The 24883-nt window shown below is 39.0% G+C and overlaps 3 protein-coding genes and 1 pseudogene across 5 annotated transcripts in view; 3 read left to right on the top strand and 1 right to left on the bottom strand.

Moving 5' to 3' along the window:
- The first annotated feature begins 10 nt into the window (after positions 1-10).
- Positions 11-8931, top strand: LOC132092845 (zinc finger protein 410-like; annotated as a pseudogene).
- Positions 8932-9296: 365 nt separating this feature from the next.
- Positions 9297-10786, top strand: LOC132091739 (sterile alpha motif domain-containing protein 15-like). The gene is made up of 3 exons (XM_059497859.1): positions 9297-9456; positions 10109-10207; positions 10591-10786. Exons 1-3 carry the CDS (start codon positions 9385-9387, stop codon positions 10762-10764), a joined length of 345 nt encoding a protein of 114 aa, XP_059353842.1. The 5' UTR covers positions 9297-9384; the 3' UTR covers positions 10765-10786.
- A 2781-nt stretch (positions 10787-13567) lies between these two features.
- LOC132092028 (leucine-rich repeat and fibronectin type-III domain-containing protein 5-like) lies at positions 13568-22309 on the top strand. 2 transcript variants are annotated; one of them, XM_059498082.1, is made up of 3 exons: positions 13568-13843; positions 17928-19348; positions 21194-22309. In XM_059498082.1, exons 2-3 carry the CDS (start codon positions 17955-17957, stop codon positions 22071-22073), a joined length of 2274 nt encoding a protein of 757 aa, XP_059354065.1. In that variant the 5' UTR covers positions 13568-13843; positions 17928-17954; the 3' UTR covers positions 22074-22309. The 2 variants fall into 2 exon arrangements, with proteins under 2 accessions (XP_059354065.1, XP_059354066.1); XM_059498083.1 differs by lacking the exon at positions 13568-13843 and adding an exon at positions 16667-16840.
- A 2538-nt stretch (positions 22310-24847) lies between these two features.
- LOC132092026 (transcriptional repressor protein YY1-like) overlaps positions 24848-24883 on the bottom strand; it is a 6567-nt gene continuing 6531 nt past the window's right edge. For both annotated transcript variants that reach the window (XM_059498080.1, XM_059498081.1), the window contains one exon: positions 24848-24883. This exon is cut by the window's right edge and continues 181 nt beyond it. In XM_059498080.1, the coding sequence (XP_059354063.1) occupies positions 24882-24883 (2 nt within the window). In that variant the 3' untranslated portion in view covers positions 24848-24881.

The following is a 24883-nucleotide window of genomic DNA, read 5'->3' as shown; positions in this document are numbered from 1 at the left end:
AGGTAAAGAGATGAAGATGAAGATGAAGATGAACACAGATGAGTGTTTGAGAGAGGGATGTTCTGAGAGTGACAGAGCGGTGCCTCATTAATGACAAACCCTGCATTAATAATAATAATAATAATAATACCAAACCTATCGTTGATCAACAGTGTGACTTGATATTTATCAGTTTGTCAGAACGTTGTGAATGATTTAAAAGCATGTTAATTTCGTTTCTGATCTGTTTATTAAAATTAATAAATATATGCAAAAATGATGCATCATATTAATTTGATATGTCACTAATAGGTGACTTTGACTGGATTTATTCAGCACATTTCCATCTCGTGGTTTTTTATTTCAACTACTGTGTGTTTTGTGAAACGCGCTCATTAATATGTAAACGCGGCACGCGCTCATTAATATGTAGGTTTCCTCGTGACGTCATCCAGGCTGTCAGTGAAGCGTGAGCGCGCAGATGATGAGGAGCGCTTCTCTCTCTGACATGAACCTAGTCAGACTTTAATTAATCATTACCTAATCATTAATCAGTCATGTGTTTCTGATCTCAGTGTGTATTCATGTGTTCTCTCTCAGGTCACACTCAGCTGAATCCATGCTTTCTGATGAACTTGACTCCAAACCCGAGGTGCTTTTAATCACTTGACATTGCAACCGTGATTTAAAATGCAATTAGTATTTTTTTATTTTTTTTAATCCAGTATGCATATTAAATATTACTAGTGCTAATGTTATTATTATTTTTAATAATATCAATGTTCATTTATATATATATAATAATATATAAATAACCAATAGAAAAGGCAAAATGTACAACAGAATTACTAAAACTTTAACTAAAATCAACATGAAAACAGAATATATAGATATAAAAACATTTTATATTAGTTATAATTTTGTAATATTTTTATTATAAAGTCAAAAAATAATTTAAAGAGCATATGGTATTTTACAATGTCCTAATATTGTGTTGCAGTCCCCTACAACAACTATAAATGCATCTAATAATCTCAGAATATATGTTTAATATTAGAGCGATTTTTCAATGATTTTAAAGCAATTTGTTCGAAGCAGTTCTCAAGAACAGCAAACTCCTCCCCTCCATCAGCCTGCTCTGCTCTGATTGGTCAGCTGGCCAAGTCTGTTTTGATTGGTCCGTAAACAATATACCCATTATCATAATAAATGTTATGGGAGGAGGGAATTATGCAAATGTTTTACCTTGTGATGTATATACAGGTTACAGACAGAAGATTCAAAAATATGGCGACTCGTTAAGGCGGTTCAGAATCGACTCTTTCTTTTGAGAGACAATGCACTTTTTTGATTAACAACTTTGCAGTGTTTATGTTGAAAAAAAAGCTACGTTACACACTGCAAAAAATATATTTTTCAAAAACCCATATGACCTGCTCTTTAAGAAAATAATATTTTTTACAATGTGTGCAGCTGTTGGTTCAGAGCGCATCCATCCCGCTGGTCAGAGTCTGGAGGAAGTGGACACTGAAGCGTCCTGCGTCTCGCTGCTGTCCTCCTCACAGAACGCCCGCTGTGTCCCGCTGGAGCTGCCAGGTGACCCAAGCCCTCACATCCTCAGCCTTTAGCTTAATGACTTTGTGGTCAGTTACAAGCTATAATATATATATATATATATATATATATATATATATATATATATATATATATATATATATATATATAATTTTTTTTTTTTTTTTTTTTTTTTTTACTTTTAAAATATTTTTTTACAATTTTATAAAAAAAATATTTTTTTAATTTTTTATTTGTTTTTATTTGTTGTCAGTTATTATATATTTGTATACATTTATTTTATATTTATTTTACCCTTTGTATGTGGTCTTTATATTTTCATATAAGTACTGCAAATATTAGTGCAGACAATCATTAACAAATATATATTTTTAAAATTTAAATTTTTACAATTATTATAAATGTTTTTACACTACACTAACGTTGCCATGTCATAAATGTTTATATTTATAATTATATATATATATATATATATATATATATTCCAAGAATTTTAGTCTTTTGCTGAACCTTTTTGGCATTTGAAGTTGAATTCAGTTCAATCTTCCTCGATCGTCTTAGAAGAGGTTTTGTTTGTCTGCTTGAGTTGCATTTTAATGTAGTTTTGAAGATGTTTTGCAGTGAACCATTTTTGTAAGTGTATTTGATCATCATGAGTTGGCACTGAAGTCGTTTGTAATGATGTCTGTATTAGACTGAAGGCTGTGTGTGTGATTATAGATCTGATGTGTGTGTGTGTGTGTGTGTGTGTATTCTGTGTTTTGCAGAGAGTGCTCTGAGTCATGGCTCCTCCCCTTCGCTGTGAGAGTTCAGCCCTGAGCGAAGCCCATTGGTGGTTCAGCTGCAGACTCCTCCCCCTCCAGCACAAGCCCCGCCCACCATCCTGCAGGACCTCCAGAATCACGACAGCTCGTCTTACACCCTGCTCAATCTGGCCAAAGGCGAGACTCTCATCTGTGTGGAACTCACAGCAATTTTTTTTCTTTTATTATTTATTTATTTTCATGAATTTATTTTGAATCTATATTTTGAATTTATTTACAAATGCATAATAATAACTGCATGTATGATGTTATATGACCTGACCTGTCTTGTGCTGACAGTGATTGTGTGTTGGTAGGGTTGGCGGTGCCGGCCGAGCCACTGGTGTTCGTTCAGGATGATGTGGACGAGGTACAGGAGGAGGTTTCGGCTGGAGTCTGTGTCGATGGCTGCGCGCCGTGGTACCTGCAGGTCCAGGAGCTGGCTCACGACAGCCTGATCGCCGCCACATGAGCACAGCTGGCCAGAGACACACGCGCCGGCTGCAACAGTGAGACACATTCATCTTCATCAAACCATCGCTGCTCTGCATCACGCCTGCTGCTCTCTGATGTCTCGCTGTCTTGTTGCCAAGGTGACCACATCCACAGCTGTCAATCAGACGGGCCGAAGGAGCCTCGAGCCGGATGGCGTCAGAGAAGATCCACCGGTGCCCGTATGAGACCTAACTCTGGACCTTCACCTATCCAGCTCACCTCAAATACCACCTGAAAACACAGAGGTGACCCAGCAGCTCACACACACACACACACACACACACAAAACAAGGCCTTTGTTCTGTGGGAGCTTGTTTGTGCTCCACAATATTTTTGTGGAAACTGTCATACATTTTATTTTTCAGGATTCACAGATGAATAGAAAGTTCAAAGGAACAGCATTTATTTGAAATAGAAATCTTGTGTAACATTATAAATGTCACTTTAAATCAGCTTAATGCATGCTTGAAGAATAAAAACATTAATTTCTTACGGTCCCCAAATTATTGTATCTCAGTTTCCACAGAAATATTGAGCAGCACAACTGTGTTCAACACTGATAATAATCAGAAATGTTTCTTGAGTAGTAAATCATCATATTTTCATGATTTCTGAAGATCATGTGACACTGAAGACTGGAGGAATGATGCTGAAAATACAGCGGAGCATCACAGAAATACATTACACTTTAACACAGATTCACACAAGAAAACAGATGTTTTACATTGTTTCACATTATGTATGTACAGAGTTAGAGTTGTGTGTGAGCTGGTAGCGTGTGTGTGTGTGTTTCAGGAATGACCGTATGTTCTGCTGTGAAGGTTGTGGGAAGAGTTTCTATGTTCTGCAGCGGCTGCAGGTTCACATGAGAACACACAACGGAGAGAAACCCTTCATCTGCAGCGAGAAGAACTGCGGCAAGAAGTTCACCACCGCCGGCAACCTGAAGAACCACAAACACACACACACCGGTACACACACACACACAAACACACACACACACCGGTACACACACACACACACACACACCGGTACAAACACTCACAAACACACACTCGTTCCTACACACACACAATAAACAATAGTCTAGGATCAAAAATCTGCCTTTAAACTTGAAAAAAACAAATATTTGAAGATTAATTGTGATAATTATTCATATTGACTGATATAAAAAATCTTATTGTAATAATTTTTGCCCCGTATCGGCCAGCTTTAGTTTTGATATAGTTTTATAATAAAATACGTAAAAACCAAATATTATTAAATAATATTATGATAAGCTGGATATTATAATTTTTTCCAGTACACTTAGACATTATATAATTACATGTATTATAGTATGATATTTATATTTAGAATTTCTCAAATGATTGTTATTAATAATAATGAATTCTATGTTCTCAATCATATCATTTAAATGTTGTTTTTCAGGTGAAAAGCCCTTCCTGTGTGATGTTGATAGTTGCGGCCGATCTTTCGCAGAATATCCCAGTCTGCGCAAACACATGCTCGTACACTCGGGTGAGGTCACATGACTCCTGCTTATCTTATTTAATTATATAATGTATCATGTGCTCTTGATCTGTTATCATGTGATCTGTTATCGTGTGATCTGTTATCAGGTGATCTGTTATTGTGTGATCTGTTATCGTGTGATCTGTTATCAGGTGATCTGTTATCGTGTGATCTGTTATCAGGTGATCTGTTATCGTGTGCTTGTGATCATGTGATCTGTTATCGTGTGACCTGTTATTGTGTGCTTGTGATCGTTTGATCTGTTATCAGGTGATCTGTTATTGTGTGCTTGTGATCATGTGATCTGTTATCGTGTGACCTGATATTGTGTGCTTGTGATCGTGTGATCTGTTATCAGGTGATCTGTTATTGTGTGATCTGTTATCAGGTGATCTGTTATCGTGTGCTTGTGATTATGTGATCTGTTATCGTGTGATCTGTTATCGTGTGCTTGTGATTGTGTGATCTGTTATCATGTGATCTGTTATCGTGTGCTTGTGATCATGTGATCTGTTATCGTGTGATCTGTTATCGTGTGCTTGTGATCGTGTGATCTGTTATCATGTGATCTGTTATCGTGTGCTTGTGATCATGTGATCTGTTATCGTGTGATCTGTTATTGTGTGCTTGTGATTGTGTGATCTGTTATCATGTGATCTGTTATCATGTGATCTGTTATCGCGTGCGTTTGATCTGTTATCGTGTGCTTGTGATCATGTGATCTGTTATCGTGTGCTTGTGATCGTGTGATCTGTGATCGTGTGCTTGTGATCATGCGATCTGTTATCGTGTGATCTGTGATCGTGTGATCTGTTATCATGTGATCTGTTATCGCGTGCGTGTGATCTGTTATCGTGTGCTTGTGATCGTGTGATCTGTTATCTTGTGCTTGTGATCATGTGCTTGTGATCGTGTGATCTGTTATCGTGTGCTTGTGATCATGTGATCTGTTATCGTGTGATCTGTAATCGTGTGCTTGTGATCGTGTGCTTGTGATCCTGTGATCTGTTATCGTGTGATCTGTTATTGTGCGATCTGTTATCTTGTGATCTGTTATCGTGCGATCTGTTATCATGCAATCTGTTATTGTGCGATCTGTTATCTTGTGATCTGTTACCATGTGATCTGTTATCAGGTGATCTGTTATCGTGTGCTTGTGATCGTGCGATCTGTTATTGTGCGATCTGTTATCTTGTGATCTGTTATCATGTGCTTGTGATTAGGTGATCTGTTATCGTGCGATCTGTTATTGTGCAATCTGTTATCTTGTGATCTGTTATCATGTGCTTGTGACTTGTTATCGTGTGATCTGTTATCTTGTGATCTGTTATCTTGTGCTTGTGATCATGTGATCTGTTATCGTGTGCTTGTGATCATGTGATCTGTTATTGTGTGATCTGTTATCGTGTGCTTATGATCAGGTGATCTGTTATCGTGTGCTTGTGATCATGTGATCTGTTATTGTGTGATCTGTTATCGTGTGCTTGTGATCAGGTGATCTGTTATCGTGTGCTTGTGATCATGTGATCTGTTATCGTGTGCTTGTGATCAGGTGATCTGTTATCGTGTGCTTGTGATCCTGTGACCTGTTATTGTGTGATCTGTTATCAGGTGATCTGTTATCGTGTGCTTGTGATCATGTGATCTGTTATCGTGTGATCTGTTATCAGGTGATCTGTTATCGTGTGATCTGTTATCAGGTGATCTGTTATCGTGTGCTTGTGATCATGTGATCTGTTATCGTGTGACCTGTTATTGTGTGCTTGTGATCGTGTGATCTGTTATCAGGTGATCTGTTATTGTGTGATCTGTTATCGTGTGATCTGTTATCAGGTGATCTGTTATCGTGTGATCTGTTATCAGGTGATCTGTTATCGTGTGATCTGTTATCAGGTGATCTGTTATCGTGTGCTTGTGATTATGTGATCTGTTATCGTGTGATCTGTTATCGTGTGCTTGTGATTGTGTGATCTGTTATCATGTGATCTGTTATCGTGTGCTTGTGATCATGTGATCTGTTATCGTGTGATCTGTTATCGTGTGCTTGTGATCGTGTGATCTGTTATCATGTGATCTGTTATCGTGTGCTTGTGATCATGTGATCTGTTATCGTGTGATCTGTTATTGTGTGCTTGTGATTGTGTGATTTGTTATCATGTGATCTGTTATCATGTGATCTGTTATCGCGTGCGTGTGATCTGTTATCGTGTGCTTGTGATCATGTGATCTGTTATCGTGTGCTTGTGATCGTGTGATCTGTTATCGTGTGTTCTGTTATCGTGTGCTTGTGATCATGCGATCCGTTATCATGTGATCTGTGATCGTGTGCTTGTGATCATGCGATCTGTTATCGTGTGATCTGTGATCGTGTGATCTGTTATCATGTGATCTGTTATCGCGTGCGTGTGATCTGTTATCGTGTGCTTGTGATCGTGTGATCTGTTATCTTGTGCTTGTGATCATGTGCTTGTGATCGTCTGATCTGTTATCGTGTGCTTGTGATCATGTGATCTGTTATCGTGTGATCTGTAATCGTGTGCTTGTGATCGTGTGCTTGTGATCCTGTGATCTGTTATCGTGTGATCTGTTATTGTGCGATCTGTTATCTTGTGATCTGTTATCGTGCGATCTGTTATCATGCGATCTGTTATCTTGTGATCTGTTACCATGTGATCTGTTATCAGGTGATCTGTTATCGTGTGCTTGTGATCGTGCGATCTGTTATTGTGCGATCTGTTATCTTGTGATCTGTTATCATGTGCTTGTGATTAGGTGATCTGTTATTGTGCAATCTGTTATTGTGCAATCTGTTATCTTGTGATCTGTTATCATGTGCTTGTGACTTGTTATCGTGTGATCTGTTATCTTGTGATCTGTTATCTTGTGCTTGTGATCATGTGATCTGTTATCGTGTGCTTGTGATCATGTGATCTGTTATTGTGTGATCTGTTATCGTGTGCTTGTGATCAGGTGATCTGTTATCGTGTGCTTGTGATCATGTGATCTGTTATTGTGTGATCTGTTATCGTGTGCTTGTGATCAGGTGATCTGTTATCGTGTGCTTGTGATCATGTGATCTGTTATCGTGCGCTTGTGATCAGGTGATCTGTTATCGTGTGCTTGTGATCCTGTGACCTGTTATTGTGTGATCTGTTATTGTGCGATCTGTTATCTTGTGATCTGTTATCGTGTGCTTGTGATCGTGCGATCTGTTATTGTGTGATCTGTTATCTTGTGATCTGTTATCATGTGCTTGTGATTAGGTGATCTGTTATCGTGCAATCTGTTATCTTGTGATCTGTTATCATGTGCTTGTGATTTGTTATCGTGTGATCTGTTATCTTGTGATCTGTTATCGTGTGCTTGTGATCATGTGATCTGTTATCGTGTGCTTGTGATCATGTGATCTGTTATTGTGTGATTTGTTATCGTGTGCTTGTGATCGTGCGATCTGTTATTGTGCGATCTGTTATCTTGTTTTCTGTTATCATGTGCTTGTGATTAGGTTATCTGTTATTGTGCAATCTGTTATCTTGTGATCTGTTATCATGTGCTTGTGATTTGTTATCGTGTGATCTGTTATCTTGTGATCTGTTATCGTGTGCTTGTGATCATGTGATCTGTTATCGTGTGCTTGTGATCATGTGATCTGTTATTGTGTGATCTGTTATCGTGTGCTTGTGATCAGGTGAGAAGCCACACGTGTGCTCCATCTGTGGGAAGATGTTCTCTCAGAGCGGCAGCAGAAACATTCACATGAAGAAAAGAGACACAGCGATGAGCCGCTGGCGTCTGAAAGCAGAGACACGGGTAACAGCATCACATATCAGACATTAATAATCCAGGCTTCACATGATCCTGCTGTTACACAATCCAACAAAACACTGTTTACACTTATACTGATATTCTATTTCAGTATTTATACATGTTTAAAAATATTTAGCTTTAATTAGTACATTTTTTATCTTTAATTCAGTTAGTGACATCCAGATGTTTTCTTGTAAATAGAAATGTTTATTTTGGATATTCAGTTCAATTTTGTATAAAAAAGCAAACAGTCGGTGTTTTACATGTTTATCAGACATCCCTGTAATGGCTTTGGAAACAGAAGAGAACACTGCATTGTGTTTGTATTACTCAAGAATGTTAGAAATGACACCTTAGTGTATATCGTCATTGTAGTATCTTTTATTGTATACTATGTAAATGTGCTTTCCGCTGTCTGTGGTGCTGATCTCAGTGGGCGTGTCTGTGTGTGATTGACAGGTGAAGTGCTCACTCAGAGCAGTCTGCTGGAGGCGAATGGCGGCGGTAATTCGATGGTCAGCGTGAATCTGAATCACACTTTCTTACCGACTCAAGGTACGACCGCATGCTCTCTCTGATGCTCTGTCACATGACCCACGGCAGTGACATCATCACACGTGTTCTGTGTGCTCAGGTGCGGCAGACGCCATCGTGGTTCTGACTCCGCCCCATGACCTGGTCACCATGACGACGGCCTACAACTACAGCGATGACGTGGTTGTGCTGCTCTAACAGCTGCTTTTGTAAATAAACTCTTTTAGGAAAAACACGCTTCTCGATTTCATCTTTTCATCATTAAAAACAGTAAACCAATATTCTCAAACACCTACAAATGAGATTTCTTTGTATCAACTGCAATGTGAAAATAAACATCAGCAAAATAACTCATCTTAAGTGACACAGCAATAAGCAAAAAATGAGATTCTTTATGTCTCTTTATTTCCTACAGAAACCCTGGACGTTTTTTTAAACTTCTTACTGTCATCAAAACTGAAACGATGAGAGGGAAAAATGTTTTTTTTTTTTGATAATTGTATTTTCAGTTGTAATAACCTTCTTAGTTTCTAATAAAGATAAAGGTCATCTATCTATCTATCTATCTATCTATCCTCCTGTATAACTCTATTATATGGTGGTTGTGATGTTGTGAATTGAATGGCTCTTTGAGGTCTGTTGGCTTGTTGACTGGTCTCCATGGTAACTCAACAGCATGGCGTTCCTGCGCTGGAGTGGTGAGGATGTGGCTCACTGGATCGAGTCTGTCGGATTCCCCCAGTATAAGGTGAACCATTACCGCATTCAGTTATTCTGTTTCAAGATACCATTTAAATACAGTTACTAGAGGAGGAGGGGGAATTATTCCCAATGCAAAAGGAACATCCTTTTTGAGGATCAGGGCTTCACACAAACTGTCTGATTTGATCAGATTTCACAGAATGACAGATGATGAATCAGTGCTGAAATACTGTAGAGTTTGATTAGACACTCCACCTTTGACATCAACAACTAAATGAAGGGTTTCTCCGCCCTGTTAGAAGTTGTTTTTTGCTTATTCTGCCATCATGCAGTGTTCTCTGGTTATTTCCATTAAGCTCATTCTGTCCGTCCTCCTCGTGATCCATCAGAACAGGCCTGAGACCAATATTTGGGTCGTGACCCATCACTCGAGAAGCTCTGCTGTACAGCTTTTACTCAACATAACGCTTTGTCATCATTCTCCAGTTGTGCTTTGTTAGCATCAAGCTAGAAAAGTGCTTTCCTTCATCAGCAATATCTGTTGCCTTCATGCCAGCCACCGCTGAGAATAAGACCATCTGAGTGAACGACAGATCTTTATATTTCATCAAAATCATATTGACATCAGCTCAAATGCTTAATATAGTATAGATTCTCTTGGAAAGCCGTGTTGAGTCATCATCATGTTTGTCCCTCAGGCATGTTTCACTCAGAATTATATCACGGGCAGAAAACTGATTCATGTCAACTGCTTCAACCTGCCACGACTTGGAATCACTGACTTCCAGCACATGCAGGTAAAGCAAACAGCACACCAACAGACACCACTCATTTAAATTAAAACTCATTTCATGCAAAACATTCAGCTGGTCTAACACAATCACCCGCAGATAACAGTAATGGAAAATATGTTCTGAGATTCAAACTGCATTAACTACACAGTAAAACATAATAGGACATTCATCAACCACATAGCAACACCCTGGCAACCACGCAGAACACCCTAGTAACCACCCAAAACACATTACGAGATGCATTGCAACGCCCTAGCAACCAGCCATAATCTCATCAGCATCAATAGTGTTGAGTTGTGCTCAAGATAAAGTGACATGATCTTCAGTAAGTGTAGACATCAGTGTAACACACACACACACACACAGGTGTCTCTGTTGTTTCTCAGCTGATCTCAGCTCAGGTCAGAGAACTGCTGGGCGTCTCGGAGCCGCGCTCGATCCAGAGCATCGCTGACCCTCTTCACGATGACCGGACGGTGTTCCTGCAGAGGAAGAGCAGAACCGGCCAGCAGGCAGATTCCCTCACATATGAGCATCTCCTCCAGAACAAGAGCCAGTAAACCCCACCCAGCACATCCATCAAGACATTATCATAAACATATATAAATAGATATATATAATAAACAGCTCCTGAACATTCAAGACCTGCCTCGATGTTCTCACTTCAGACATCCTTCTTTCAGAATCTACTATTATAAACTGTTTGGCTAAATGTAAACTGTGAAGCAACTATGAAACTATAATAAAATAAATTGCAATCAATAACTTATATAAATGTACAACATTTAAAACATGATGTGAAGTGAAAATACACCTGTCTTGACAGGAAACGTTCTCTAAAAGGTTCTTCCTAAGGTAACATCCTTAGAACGTTTATTCAGAGTTATCTGCATGTTTAAAATAAATAATAAATAATGTTTTCTTAAACGTGCAGTATGGAATTTTTTGGCCACCAGGGGTCACTCAATCAAAACAATAACATGAGACGTACTTTGACGTCGGGAAAGAGCGTAGGCTCATGGGAGTTGTTGTTCATGTCGCTCCCCACATTCCTCACTCATTTTAACTGAGGCCGGCGACACACTGGATGCGTGGCGCAAGCGTCTCAGCTGCGTGGCGTGTCAGTTTTTAATTCGGCTCCCATGTTAATAGGTTAGAGCTTGCAGACTGCCTGTGTGAGACGCGTGTCTCAGGCGCGGCTCGAGGTGCGGAAAACGTGTGCATGCTAGAAATAGAACCGACGCCTATTTTCACGCGACACGCACGCGTGTTGGAAGCGTTTCCAGGCAAAATATAATAGGAAAATATGTTTATATGTCATTTTGTACACAAATACATAATTAATTCATGACATTTTTATGTTTGAAAGTCTATAGGTTGACATAAATTCAGATACAAATGTAATTTAAAAAATAAATAAATAATTATCAATTTTCAAATATTGCACCTGTCAAACATAGTCTATTTTGCCGTCAATACTGTTGACGGTGTCCTTCATCAGTAGGCTTTATATTTATGTTCAACATGAAGTATAGATATTGTTGTCATGAAGACAAGAGCCTGGTCTGTCAGCGGTCTCCCTTCACCTACAGTAGCAGCCGCGCGCCGCACTTCTGGCACGCAGCAGAGACGCCACGCAGCCAGTGTGTCACCGGCCTTAGTATTTTGACAATCACGTATTTTCGAACGGAGAGATATATGAATTATCAGACCCCTATCAAATCAATATTCCATCTAGCTAGTAGTAATACATGTTAAAAAAAACACGGTTGCCTTTCGTTAATAATTATAATTAGGCTACGTTTATACTATGATATCGAACAAGATAGTGAACTGCATTTGAATCTACTTTATCCAGCTAGATATAGAACACATGTAGATTTACATTATACTCTACATGAGAGCTAGTCCGTCTGCGTTTTACACAAGACATCATCGTTTCACGAAATATACGGATAGATATAGTTAGCTGAATGGATGCATACCTGTTTATTAGAATGCAAGCATCTCTCTGTAGTTTCAGCTTGTCACGAAGCTCTCTCCATCTTGGAAATGCAACTCCAATATTTACCCGTGACTCGTTTCTTCTCTTGTCCCAAAACCTTCTCAGGTCATTTATTTCACCCGTACATTTGCGCTTCACAGAACGTGCAGGCAAAGCATAATCATGATCCATAACTAAGTTATTAAGTTATTGATTGAGGTATAAATACGAATATAAACAATATAAATATAAAATATAATAGTCTCGATCAAGGCTAGCTACTACTTTTTCTTCTTCGTCTCGTCTTTGCTTCTGTTCACTTTTGTATTTGGCGGTTCCGCAGGAAGTTAGATAAAATAGAGGGGTCAAAGTTTATATGACGCCATAGACGGGCGACAAAACGGAAATAAAGAAACGTGGCGTGTCTTCTAATTAAACTATAATTTTCTCCGGATTTTAAAGTTCGTGGAAACTGTCAGGATAATGTAAGTACACAACAAAAAAAAATATATAACATAGATATAGTGATATCTGCTATTTTTAAAGCAGAAAAATTACATATTGCGCCTTTAACTTAATGCGAACATTAGCACAACGTTGTTAGAACATATTGTTGTTAGCTGGGTTTGAATCATTGAATTAAGGTTTCAAATTCAGTTTTGTCTTAATGTATTTAAAAAATACTATCATTCTAGAGTTTTGAACTGTTTAAAACTAACAAAACTATTACCAGAGAAAACACGCGTTTATGATTTAGAACGTGTGACAACTAAGCCCGATCACTATTTACATAAATGCAAATATTCATTTAAACTGTTGTTTAAAGCCAAATAAAGCATATATTAGTCTTTTTCGTCTTAAGGAGACATTCACAGTCTGCTGTGCTGTTGAGTTGAGGATGCACGCCCACATGACTGTTTCACTGCCTTACAGACAGACTGATCTCAGACCTGCTCCGCCTCCACGGAGGCGTGTTCTCTGACGAACCGCTGGAGAATTTACCGGCTCTACTTAATATTCATGAGTACGCGCTTCACCATTGGACGGGAAGAATCCAACGTCAGCGTGCCTGATTAATATTCTAGAAGCACGCTTTGCCATTAGACGAAAGAAACAAAACAGGTGTATTTATAACGTGAATAATATCAAATTAATATTATATAATGATGTTACAGTATTACTCGACAGGATATATTACAGTTTAAAAGATTATCTAATAGCCAAGCTTTGGCACAACGAGGTAGCGTAATAAAAATAAAGTTTAAAATATTACAAAATACAACAATTGATATAACAACGTCAGCGTTTAATATTAATATTCCAGAGCGCGCCATCCAATTGGAAGGTTACCGAGTGAGCTGATTAATATTCATGAGCCGATCCTTCGCCGTGCTGGGGCGGGTGACTCGGTGCATGCAGGCGTAATGCGGAGCTTCGGTCTGCGCCTTCACTAAAGAACATCTCACACACTACAGAACAGGGTCTGATTAGCTCATGGACGACTGGAAGGCCATCGGAGGTCCTGGATGCGGGAGGATCTGATGTGCACTGATCTATTTGGGTCACCAGAAGGAAGGAGCTGCGAAAATGCGGTGATTTCGGTGGAAACACGGCGTGCCTTTGCCCTGATGAAGCAAAGCTGATATCTTCGACAGGTAAAGGATGGGGTTTCCTCCTCCGTTCTCATTGCATTCATTCTCAGATGCGCTCTGAGACGCGTCTTCATCTTCTGAGCACATCACTGAGATCCTAAGGACAGGTATGAGAAAGAAAGAAACCCTAAATCACACATTTAACGAACGCACAGAACACATTGCAAGGTCACAAAACGCCTTTACCTGCTGCGAGTGCGCTCGAAATGAAGGATGCATGTCATGTTTCATTATCAATAAATCACGTGCAATGCATTTGCAGACTAGGAATGATGGCAGCTGATTCCATTACTGCAGTTTTACATTGAACTGGTTGGCAGTATCAGGGTGGTAAATTACCACGGTACAGATCTCATGGCCTTCACACAGAGGGTCTTTATACTCATTTCCATCGAATATTTCGGTTATTTGTCTATGATCGATTATATTTAATATGCTTTTGAAAATGCATGAGTGTTGAAGAGGATTGTGCTCTTTATGCAGGGCTTGGTTGTTTCCTGCAGCAGATTCATCATCTTAGTGTTGTTTGATGGCTGCTCAGAAAGGCTTGGATCTGATGCTCAGGTTTAATGAACACATCTACTCAGTTAACAGGGACATTTCACAAATGTTTTTAAAGGTTATGTAACAAAGGACTCTTAAAATCATGTATTTGATATGGGTTCTCGTAATGTTGAACGGAAACTGTTCTCAGAATCTTATAATGTTATCTGTACGATTCAGAACCAAGCGTCTTTAATACACAACTAAACTGCACGTTGTAGATGTTTAAAAGACATTTATAAATAATAATGCTTTCACAATTGATTCAAATGCAATGTTCCTGTAGTCTTTGCATAACCAAGAAAAACATTCTTTAAAAGAACGTGTTGCGAGAACATTCAAATGTAACATTTTCATAATTGTATCACGATAAGATAAGATCCTCTGTAGCTCATACAATCAAGAAATACGTTCTTAATACATAAAAAATTATGTCTTGAATGTTTAAAAAACATGTTTTCATAACTTCATGGCAAAACATTCTAAAAGCCTTTTTGATTGGTGGGTCTGTTTTCTTATAGTTTTGTAAAGGAAAGTGTTTAAAATGTATGATTAGCTGATTTATAGCATTCATATTGGTGATTTTTTTTATTTTTATTTTTTATTTTATATATATATATATATATATATATATAAGAGAGAGAAGTTTTGTCCTATCATTTATAGAAGTAAAAAAAATGGTTTTGAGAACGTTCTCTGAAGGTTTTGGAAGGTTCTCTCAAAGTCAAACATTCATAGAACGTGTTCAGAGTTATATGTTCTCAGAATGATAGCTCAAAACCGTTATTGATACATCATACATAGAATATTTTATTTCTGGAATTTATTTTAGTTGGACGCTCATCTAACGTTTTCGAATGTTACGTTCCCATAATGTTACAATGGAACGTTCACATAAAAAAAAAACCCGTTTCTAAACCATTTAAAAAAACGACATTTTTAACGTTCAGAGAACATTCCGAGCAAACATTCTCATAACTTCATGGGAACGTTAGCAGAATGTTCTTGGAGCATCGGAATGTGCGTCCATCCAATCATAAATGTGTGGAGAAATGTTTGTAACGGGTTTGAGTGCACTGAATGTTCGGCTGTAGATGTGTGAAACAAACCCAAACTCTGCTCTCTCTGACACGCAGCGAGTCGTGGAGATCCGTCGTGCTGCTTCATTTATGCTTCAGTGAGTGATGGAGTGATGGATGAGCATCCGATAGCACATTCACAGCAGTGTTTCTGAGGGGAAGCGCGCTCAAAATACACACGCTTTGCCAACTCAAGCAGCCAGCTGGATGGCAAACAACACCAGCGACACAGACTCAATAAAGAAGGTGGTTTGAGATGCAGAGAGGGTGACATCACCCGCCTATTAAACACCAACAAGACGGGTCATTTGTCCTTGACCCGTGAGCTTTAGTGTGTTATGATTATAGGAATAAAATCAATGCATTATTTAAACTCCGCTAACAGCGAATGTTCTCAGAACGTTCTGTCAAGGTTGCCGTAACGTTAATGGAACGTTCCTTCAAATGTATCTAGTCTTGCAACGTTAATGGTATGTTCGTTCAAAGTTATCTGGGTGTAAATAATGTTTGCAAATCATTAACAAAAACTATTTATACATAATTAATGGAAGAATTGTTCTTTGAAACATGTTAGCTGGACATTTTTCTTCCACTTGTGTTCAGATAACATTGAAAAGTAACATTTCTGTACTTTATGTTTGTTTAACCCAGAAAAAAAATATGGGTTAGGTTTATATATATATAAAATTTGGAAATTATTAACATTAAGAAATAACGTTTTCGTAACTTAATGAAACACTAGCAAACTTTCTGAGAATATAAGACTGTTATTAAAGTAAAATCCTGTTCTTAATGACTTGCCTGGTTGAATAAATGTTTATTAAAATATATTTAAAAAAAAATATAGTTTTTAATTTAAGTTTTTTAAATGATACTTGTTTTTTAAATGTTGTTACTTGTTTCAGAACGTTCAGAAAACATTCAAAAGTAACATTCCCATAATGTCTGCAAAATGATACAATGAAACGTTCCCTTAACATTTGCATAACCAAACAGAACACCATTTTCTAAAACATAAAAAAACGTTCAGAAATAGCACTTTTAAAACTTAATGGGAATACTAGCGAAACGTTCTTAGCACATATGGCTGTCATTTTTGCAAACACGGGTCACGTGTGTTTACTCAGTGGCAGCATGTCATTATTTAAAGCTGTGGCCTTTATATGTGACAGAGATGAATTGGCATGCGTGTTCCTGTTGTTTATTTCATGCATTTTATAATTTAGCACGCTCCCGTTTTCATTGCTCTTCCATACTGTCAGGTGTCACTTTTATTGCCTATTTTTACATGCAGGTCTGACTCCAGCCGGCTCCTCTGTCGTGTGCATGACAGTGTAATGATGCCGACTCTCGTGATCACAGACCTGATGCATGGCAGGTTATTATGGCATGCATTCTCAGCACACTGCTTTGAAAGGCTTATCACCCATGACAGCACTCAACATCTTCAAAACGCACATTCAGGTGTGATTTCCAGGGTTACAAATGACAGAAACCTCAAGAACCGATCTGCTGATATTTTAGTGCATAAACAGAAACCACAAGCCAATGCTCCAATCTCTCTGTAAATGCACACATAATTAAACATCCTCGATTAAACATTCATGATTTTTGCAAAGAAGCATTCTAATCAAAACCGTAGCTGGTATGAAATGTTATATCTCGTCAAGGACTTAAGAGTCATTCAGAGAATATGTTTCTCGTCGCACACAGAAAATAATCAGAAACTCGAGCGGCCCTGAAGAGCCGAGCGAATCTCCTGATGTGGAGACATCAGACTAATTCAGATGAGTAACTGGACAGCCAGATGAGTCCTCCACAGATGACGATCAACACTATCGTATCAAACACAGCATGAGCTTTAAGAAATGTCCCCAGAAAGCTTCTGGAGCTGTCAGATTTCCCCAGACCAGAACGTTAACTGTTTGTTTGTACAGCAGAAAAACTAAAACTGTGGGTGTCCTGATGTCATCTGTTGTGCTCCCTTCTAGCATTTATTTAGGCAATATTAATAATTGTCAACGCCTCATCTTGGATGTAGGGGATTTTTGTCAAAGCCTGTTTTTTTTCTGCTCAGCAAGGCTGCATTAATTTGCTCAAAAATCCAGTTAAAATCATGAAATACTTGTACAATTTAAAACCGCTGTTTTCTGTGTAAATCTATCATAAATGTAATTGATTGCTGTATTTTCAGCATCATTACTCCAGTCTTCAGTGTCAGAAATCATTCTAAATCAATATGCTGATTTTAAACATTTCTGATTATAAATGTAGTGGAAACTGTAGAATAAACTCAAGAGAACAAATGTTCAGTGTTCAAATCCTTTGCAACATTATAAATGTCCCTTTTGATCAACTTAATGTGTCCTTGCTGTATAAAGGTATTAATTTCGTTCAGCCTGACACTCTCACCGCTCTTGATCTCTTGATATTGAGAACCGTCTCTGTGTTTGCTCTCTCCGCAGGTTGTTTAACCAATACCCAGAACCCAGATGGAGACACTACTGGTTTATTTGATGGTTGTTGTAATGGCATTAAAGGCCCAGAAGATCCAAGTGTGTCCCAAGCGCTGCATTTGCCAGGTTTTGTCCCCCAATCTGGCAACCCTGTGTGATAAAAAGGGTCTGCTGTTCGTCCCTCCAAACATCGACAGACGCACCGTCGAGCTCCGACTCGGGGACAACTTCATCACGGGCATCAAGCGGAAGGATTTCGGCAACATGACCAAACTGGTGGACCTGACGCTCTCTAGGAACACGATAGGATTGGTCACGCCGCACGCGTTCAACGATCTGGAGAACCTCCGCGCCCTTCATCTGGACAGCAACCGCTTGACCCACATAACCAACGATACGTTTAGCGGCATGTCCAAGCTGCACCATCTCATTCTGAACAACAACCAGCTCACGCACATCCACATAGGAGCGTTCAACGACCTTCTCGCGCTGGAAGAGCTGGATCTATCCTACAACAACCTGGAGAGCGTGCCGTGGATCGCCATCCAGCTCATGAGCAACCTGCACACCTTAAATCTGGACCACAACATGATCAACTACATCCCCGAAGGAACCTTCTCCGGGCTTCAGAAGCTCAAGCGCCTGGATGTGACGTCCAATAAGCTCCACAAGCTTCCACCGGATCCGGTTTTCCAGCGCGCCGGAGTTTTAGCCACGTCTGGTGTTTTGGGTCCGTCGTCGTTCGCGTTGAGTTTCGGAGGAAACCCGCTGCACTGTAACTGTGAGTTGCTGTGGCTTCGACGGCTGCGGCGCGAGGATGATCTGGAGACCTGTGCGGCTCCGCAGCATCTCGCCGGACGCTATTTCTGGACCGTATCCGAGGAGGAGTTCCTGTGCGAGCCGCCGCTCATCACTAGACACTCGCAAGAGACCCACGCTCTCGAAGGCCAGCAGGTGTCCCTGCGCTGTAAAGCCCGAGGAGACCCGGATCCCGTCATGCACTGGATCGCTCCGGACGGGAAGCTGGTGTTCAACTCCAGTCGCACCGTCCTCCATTCGGACGGAACCCTGGACATCCTGATCAGCACGGTCAAGGACTCTGGATCTTTCACCTGCGTCGCGTCCAACCCGTCCGGAGAGGCGCAGCAGACGGTGGATCTGCTCATCACCAAACTTCCACATTTCACCAACGACACCAGTATGGTCCAGGAGCCGGATCCGGGGTCATCTGACATCGCCACTTCTGCCAAGACGGGCGGAGACGGAGGCTCCTCGATGGGCAACAAGGGTGGAGCGGAGAAGAGGGTCCTGATCTCGGAGATCACTGCATCCACGGCTCTGGTGAAGTTCAACATTCAGAGGAATATTCCAGGGATCCGGATGTTCCAGGTGCAATACAACGGCACTTACGACGACTCGTTAGTGTACAGGTGAGCCTGTTTGGTTTTAAACACCTTCCAGCATTTCAGAGAGCGGTGCACAGATGGTTGAATACAATACTTCACATTTACAGCTTCACATCAACAAACATAAAACAGTATTAAAGTAAAATGTATCAATTATGAAGAAACTTTGAGCTGTGTAGCAGCTCTGCTGAAGATAATAATGTTGTTATTCAGCTCAATTCAGTTCTGAGAACTTTCTTTATTGTTTTCAAAATGTTAGCAGATAAATGTTCATGGAATGCTTTTCCTGAAACGTTTCGGTTGGATGTTCCTCTAACATATTTTAAATGTTACTACTTGTTTCAGAACTTTTAGAGAACATTCAAAAGTAACAAAATGAGACAAAGGAATGTTCCCTTAACGTTCATATAACAAAAAAAAAAACATTTCCAAAACATTTTTAAAGAACTGGACATTTTGAGCGTTCAGAGAGTAACGTTTTTAATAACTTCTGGCAAGATTCTCTCAAAATTATGTACAAATATTCTTCCAGTAATGAATTATGTTCTCAAAACATATTTTTTAGGTTTTATGATCACTTTTTAACATTATGATTCAGAACAAAAGAATGTGACCACTGCAGTCTGATTCCTGAACGAATGACTCTTATGAGCTGCTACTTTTTTGTGAATAAAACAACATCCTGTGAGACTTAGTTACTGATTGGTTGTTCATAATAGCATGGAAAGACAAATGTAAGGAATAACTGGAAGTGGACACAAAATGAAGTTTATGATTAGTTAAGAGAGAACAAGTTGATTTTTTTCTGAGGTCAGTGACAGGTTTGTTCATTTTGGCAAATTTGTCAAAAAAAAAAAAAAAATTGTACTGGAAAATAAAAAAAGTAAGATCCCAGCTAACGGGGGAACGTTCTCACAACTTTCTTTTAAACGTTATATAAATGTTAGGACAAAACATTCCTAAAGTAATGTTTATGAAACGTTTTATTACTTTATTAATATTTGGTATATAATTCTCATAACACTGAGAGAAAATGTTCTGAGATAAACATAACGTTGTTATGATGTTGTTTGTCCTTGAACTTCTAAATAGTGTTTTTGTAACCTTAAAATAACGTTATAAACACAACAAGAAACTGGACATTTTAATGTTTTTAGACTACTAAAAATAAACGTTCAAACACATTATGGTTTTGGAAACAGTATAGTTAGTAGAATGTAGTTTATAAAGTGGATTGGTTCCGGTCCTTGATTCTGATTGGCTGAGCCAAGTTCAAAGCTGTTGTAAATTAATCTACAAAGTAACACACCTTTGTGTTGCTCGGGCAACCACTTTGTAGCAACCACAACTGTTTCTAAGGAGCTACATTGTTTTGTGTAAGAATACTGTTTTTTATTAATATCATTACACTTTATTTGCTCTGTTTTATTCTGTGAAACCTTAATACGTGTATGGAATAACCGTTTTATGAAAGCAATAATCCCAGTGAAGCCATGGTTAACAGTGAATTTATAACAGCTAAGAAGCGTCGTACCTAAAACGTAAAATCACAGTAAACCACAGCTTCTTGGGGATTATTGCTTTATTTTATAACATTTAAGTAATCACAAGAAAACTGGACATTGCAACATTTTAGAAACATTTCAAAACAACGTTCCCACAATGTTTTTGCTACCCAGGAATGATTTTTGCAGTGTGTTTGATTTCTCACCACTGTGTATTTCTTTCATGTTCTCATTTCGTCCTGTAACAATACGTTCCTAATGAAATCAAATGATGAATAACAGCTCATTAATCATGTTCTGAGTGATGCACGTTGACTGGTTCCAGGCAGCAGTGTTTCTGACTCGTTTGGCTGTTTCTTCACAGAATGATTCCTCCGACCAGTAAAAGCATCACGGTCAACAACCTGGCAGCAGGAACGATGTACGATCTTTGCATTCTGGCCATTTACGACGACGCTATGACCGCGCTGACGGCTACTCGTGTGGTGGGCTGCGTTCACTTCTCCACCGAGCCGCAGTATCTGAGCTGTCACTTCATGCAGTCACAGTTCCTGGGCGGCACCATCGTGGTCATCATCGGCGGCGTGATCGTGGCGTCCGTCCTGGCCTTCATCATCTTCCTCATCGTGCGATACCGGGTGTGCCAGCAGGAGGGCGTGGAGAAAGGTGTAGAGCTGGGCGACGTGCGCTCACAGTCCGAGTATCAGGTGTGTGGCATCATCAAGTCCATGTCCAAGCAGGTTCTGGGTCCAGACGCGTGTCGGAAGAAATCACCGCAGAGCGAATCCATCCCGTCCCGACAGTCCAAGCCAGCTCTTCCGGACTGCACCGTCTCCACGTCCTCCGCCAGCCACAGCTGGCACCCTGCGTCCCCGAGTCCGGTCCGCCCGGCACGCACGAACACACAAGTCAACATAGAGCTGGACAACACCAACAAGAACAACTCGGCCAAGCTGCGTCCCACTGTGCGCTCCTATTCCACCCTGGTGACCCCGGCGTCACGCAGAGCCCAGCTCCAGAACCTCCACAACTACCAGACGGTTCCGGTGAGCTGTGTGCGCGTGAGCCGCCGTCACTCGCTGAACGTAGACTCGTGCAAACCGCCGGCGTACGTCATCCGCCCGCAGCCGCTGCGCTCCAAGCGTAGTTTATCGATGAGCGGCGGAGACATTCCCCAGATGGAGAGACGCAGCGGGACATCCTCACCGTCCCAGTCCCAGTCGGCTCTGGAAAGCACATTATAATGGAGGATTTTGCACTTCACTTGAATTCTGTGGTTTTTAATAGTGTTCCAGGCCACCGTACATGTGTCATATTCCCGGACCGTCAAGAGGACGATGTTTTTTAAGCACAAATTAAATACTGTTTCCTGCATATTGTAAAACAATACTACGACTTGTATATATCTTTGTTTAATGGAATAATACACAGACACTGCATACAAACATGTAACGTTGTGTCAAATAAAATGTGAAAATGATATGTTCATGTTAATTATGACTCACGATGCATTGTGCATTTGATAATAAAAGCAGCAAAACGCCGGCTACAAAAAAATAAGAAAGGTTTGTATTCAGATGGAAGCTTTATTGGAATCGCTTTTAAAATAAATGTTATTTTACCATGAAGTAAACAGTATTTTAATTTGATTGCATGACTTAATGTGCTGGATATGGCCAACTAACAAAAAAATTCAACAGATATTTAATTTTTTGTTTTAATTAGGTTTAAATGATTTGATTATACTTTATTTAAGCAGCAACTAAATTTTACGTTTTTTAGGTAAAATATGTGGACATTTTTAGAGTATGTTCTAAGAACGTTTCACCACTGTTCAAACTCGAATCCTCATACCCGTGAAGAGAAATAATAAACGAAGAATCATAATATGCGCAGAAGCAATTCCAAGCATATGAATTATTAATGGAGCGAAATGTGCTCTGAATGAACATCCGGGTTAATATTGAATGTGATTACTCCTGAATGAGAGAGCAAAGTGAAACGCTGTGGGTCTCAACATCTGACAGAAAGAGCCTCGTGACCTTTGACTGAGGTTCAGCATCATATATGAAAATAAATAATAATAATAATAATCAGATGAGTGCAGTTTCTCAGGATGCTTTCAGCTCCATTCTCAACCAAATGAAGAGCAACAGAACGGGTGTATCTGACTGCCCCAGAGGATGATGGGAAATGTAGTTTAGTCTGCGGAGTGTGTTTAATGCTCTGCTGATGGGGTTTTCTTCATGGTGTCGTGTTTCTCTGGAAAAGCACTGAAATACTCATCAGATGATTAAACGACTTACAGAAGACACTCATAACAGTTACAAAGAAAATGGACTGTATTTAAACGTTTATTTTTCATTATAAGAAAAACATGTATTATTTACATATAAAATATATTTATGTATAATTATATTAAAATTCGTTTTTCTTTACATATTACATTTGTAATTTTATATTAACATTATTAATTATAAATTCTATATTACAATTATAAATATATATATATATATATAAATGTTACATTATATATTAAAATTAGAATTATATAGTATTATTCGCATTATTTACACATATTCAACATATTAAAATTGTATATAATTTACAAACATCATAGATTACAAATAACAATTATATTATTTACATAAATTATAAATGTAAGAAAAATTAAAATGACACATATATTACTTTATATCAGATTGATGTAATATATGTCAGTAATGATGGATCAGATCAGATCAGATCTGCAGGTTTATTTGATCGCTCCTGTGCTGCTGCATGTCTCTGTTACCTTGGCAACATATTTCTTCATGTAAAATCCCATCTAAAATGCAGCAGACACGGGAACACTTCCACATCACAACCTGATGCAATACCTGCACATCTATGAATTAATAATGCATCTGCGTGAGGTACATATCACTTTGGAGAACATCATTTTAGAATCAATGCTCCCAAAACACTGAGATCATGTGTGTGTGTGTGTGTGTGTGAAGGAGCTGTTGAGTCTTCATGAATAAAAGAAGTTGTAAAACAAAGATTATTGCAGTATGTTTTAAAAAAACAAAAATAACTTTTTTTTTTTTACTTAATTACATTTGATTCAAACGTGATTTATTTTTATTTAGTTTTTGTGAAATTTACAAAATTATTACAGAGAAAATCCTACAACAAAATGTTCTAATGAAAAAAGTTTTTAACATTTTAAAATTATTATCATTTATTTATTTTACATTTCTGGTAATTAAAGCTGAAATAAAATAAATAGGCAACCATCTGAAACGAGTTTAAATTGATTAATAAGTAAACAAATGTATAGAAATATTTGCAAAAAATGACAATTAGTAGAAATAAGTACTATAATCGTATATAAACAACACAAAAATAACAAGCTTATGTCTGTCAAATGTTCAGACTATGTTCCAATCAGACATTTCCTTTAATGTCAGTATGATTCTAGAGAAGCAAATTAAGTTGACAAAAGCTGATTTTTCCTTCTTTAATTGTAGTTTGCTGAAATACAGGTGAGGTGTAAATATAGGTGTAAATATCAACAAAGGATAGTTCATGGTTTGGACCTTTACAATACATTCTAACAAAGAAAAACCCACAGCGGTTTAGTGTGGAGCTGTAAGTGACTCTCTACACTCAGATCATGAACAACCACACAAACGTTCACAGCAACTAACATCAGCTCTCGTCTGTGAAGAACACGTCAGCAACTCTCGGGATTATTCATGATCACAGGTCGCCTTACCAAGCAGCTCCCAAAATAAGTGTACAATATGCACACTTGGAGAAACAGAAAATTAAAAGCCATATATCTATGAAGACCAGAGAGAACGGAGTAAGAGTGGAAAAGAAGGAAGCAACAGTCCTGCTGTTCTCGTCTGTTGATCTGCAGTATAGAGCCTCATCCGTGGATGGGTTCCTCGCCCGACAGAGCCATGTCATGAGGTCCGAGCTCCTTCAGTCCGTGTGAGAGAACCAGAGCACGGCTTCACGTCTCCAGTGTGACGATGCTCCAGGACAGCACGCCGCGCCGCAGTTC

The sequence above is a fragment of the Carassius carassius genome, chromosome 18 (genome assembly GCF_963082965.1).
Source record: "Carassius carassius chromosome 18, fCarCar2.1, whole genome shotgun sequence".
In the NCBI taxonomy this organism is placed as follows: domain Eukaryota; kingdom Metazoa; phylum Chordata; class Actinopteri; order Cypriniformes; family Cyprinidae; genus Carassius; species Carassius carassius.
The sequence above is the reverse complement of the archived record's forward strand: the minus strand, read 5'-3'. Positions and strand labels throughout refer to the sequence as shown.

Bases quoted from the DNA above. Each gene is read 5' to 3' on its own strand.
- LOC132092028 (XM_059498082.1), top strand. From the start codon at position 17,955: ATGGAGACACTACTGGTTTATTTGATGGTTGTTGTAATGGCATTAAAG. The intron at 19,349-21,193 runs GTGAGCCTGTTT...GTTTCTTCACAG, and splicing joins GACGACTCGTTAGTGTACAG to AATGATTCCTCCGACCAGTA.
- LOC132091739 (XM_059497859.1), top strand. From the start codon at position 9,385: ATGGCGTTCCTGCGCTGGAGTGGTGAGGATGTGGCTCACTGGATCGAG. The intron at 9,457-10,108 runs GTGAACCATTAC...TTTGTCCCTCAG, and splicing joins TCGGATTCCCCCAGTATAAG to GCATGTTTCACTCAGAATTA. The intron at 10,208-10,590 runs GTAAAGCAAACA...GTTGTTTCTCAG, and splicing joins CTGACTTCCAGCACATGCAG to CTGATCTCAGCTCAGGTCAG.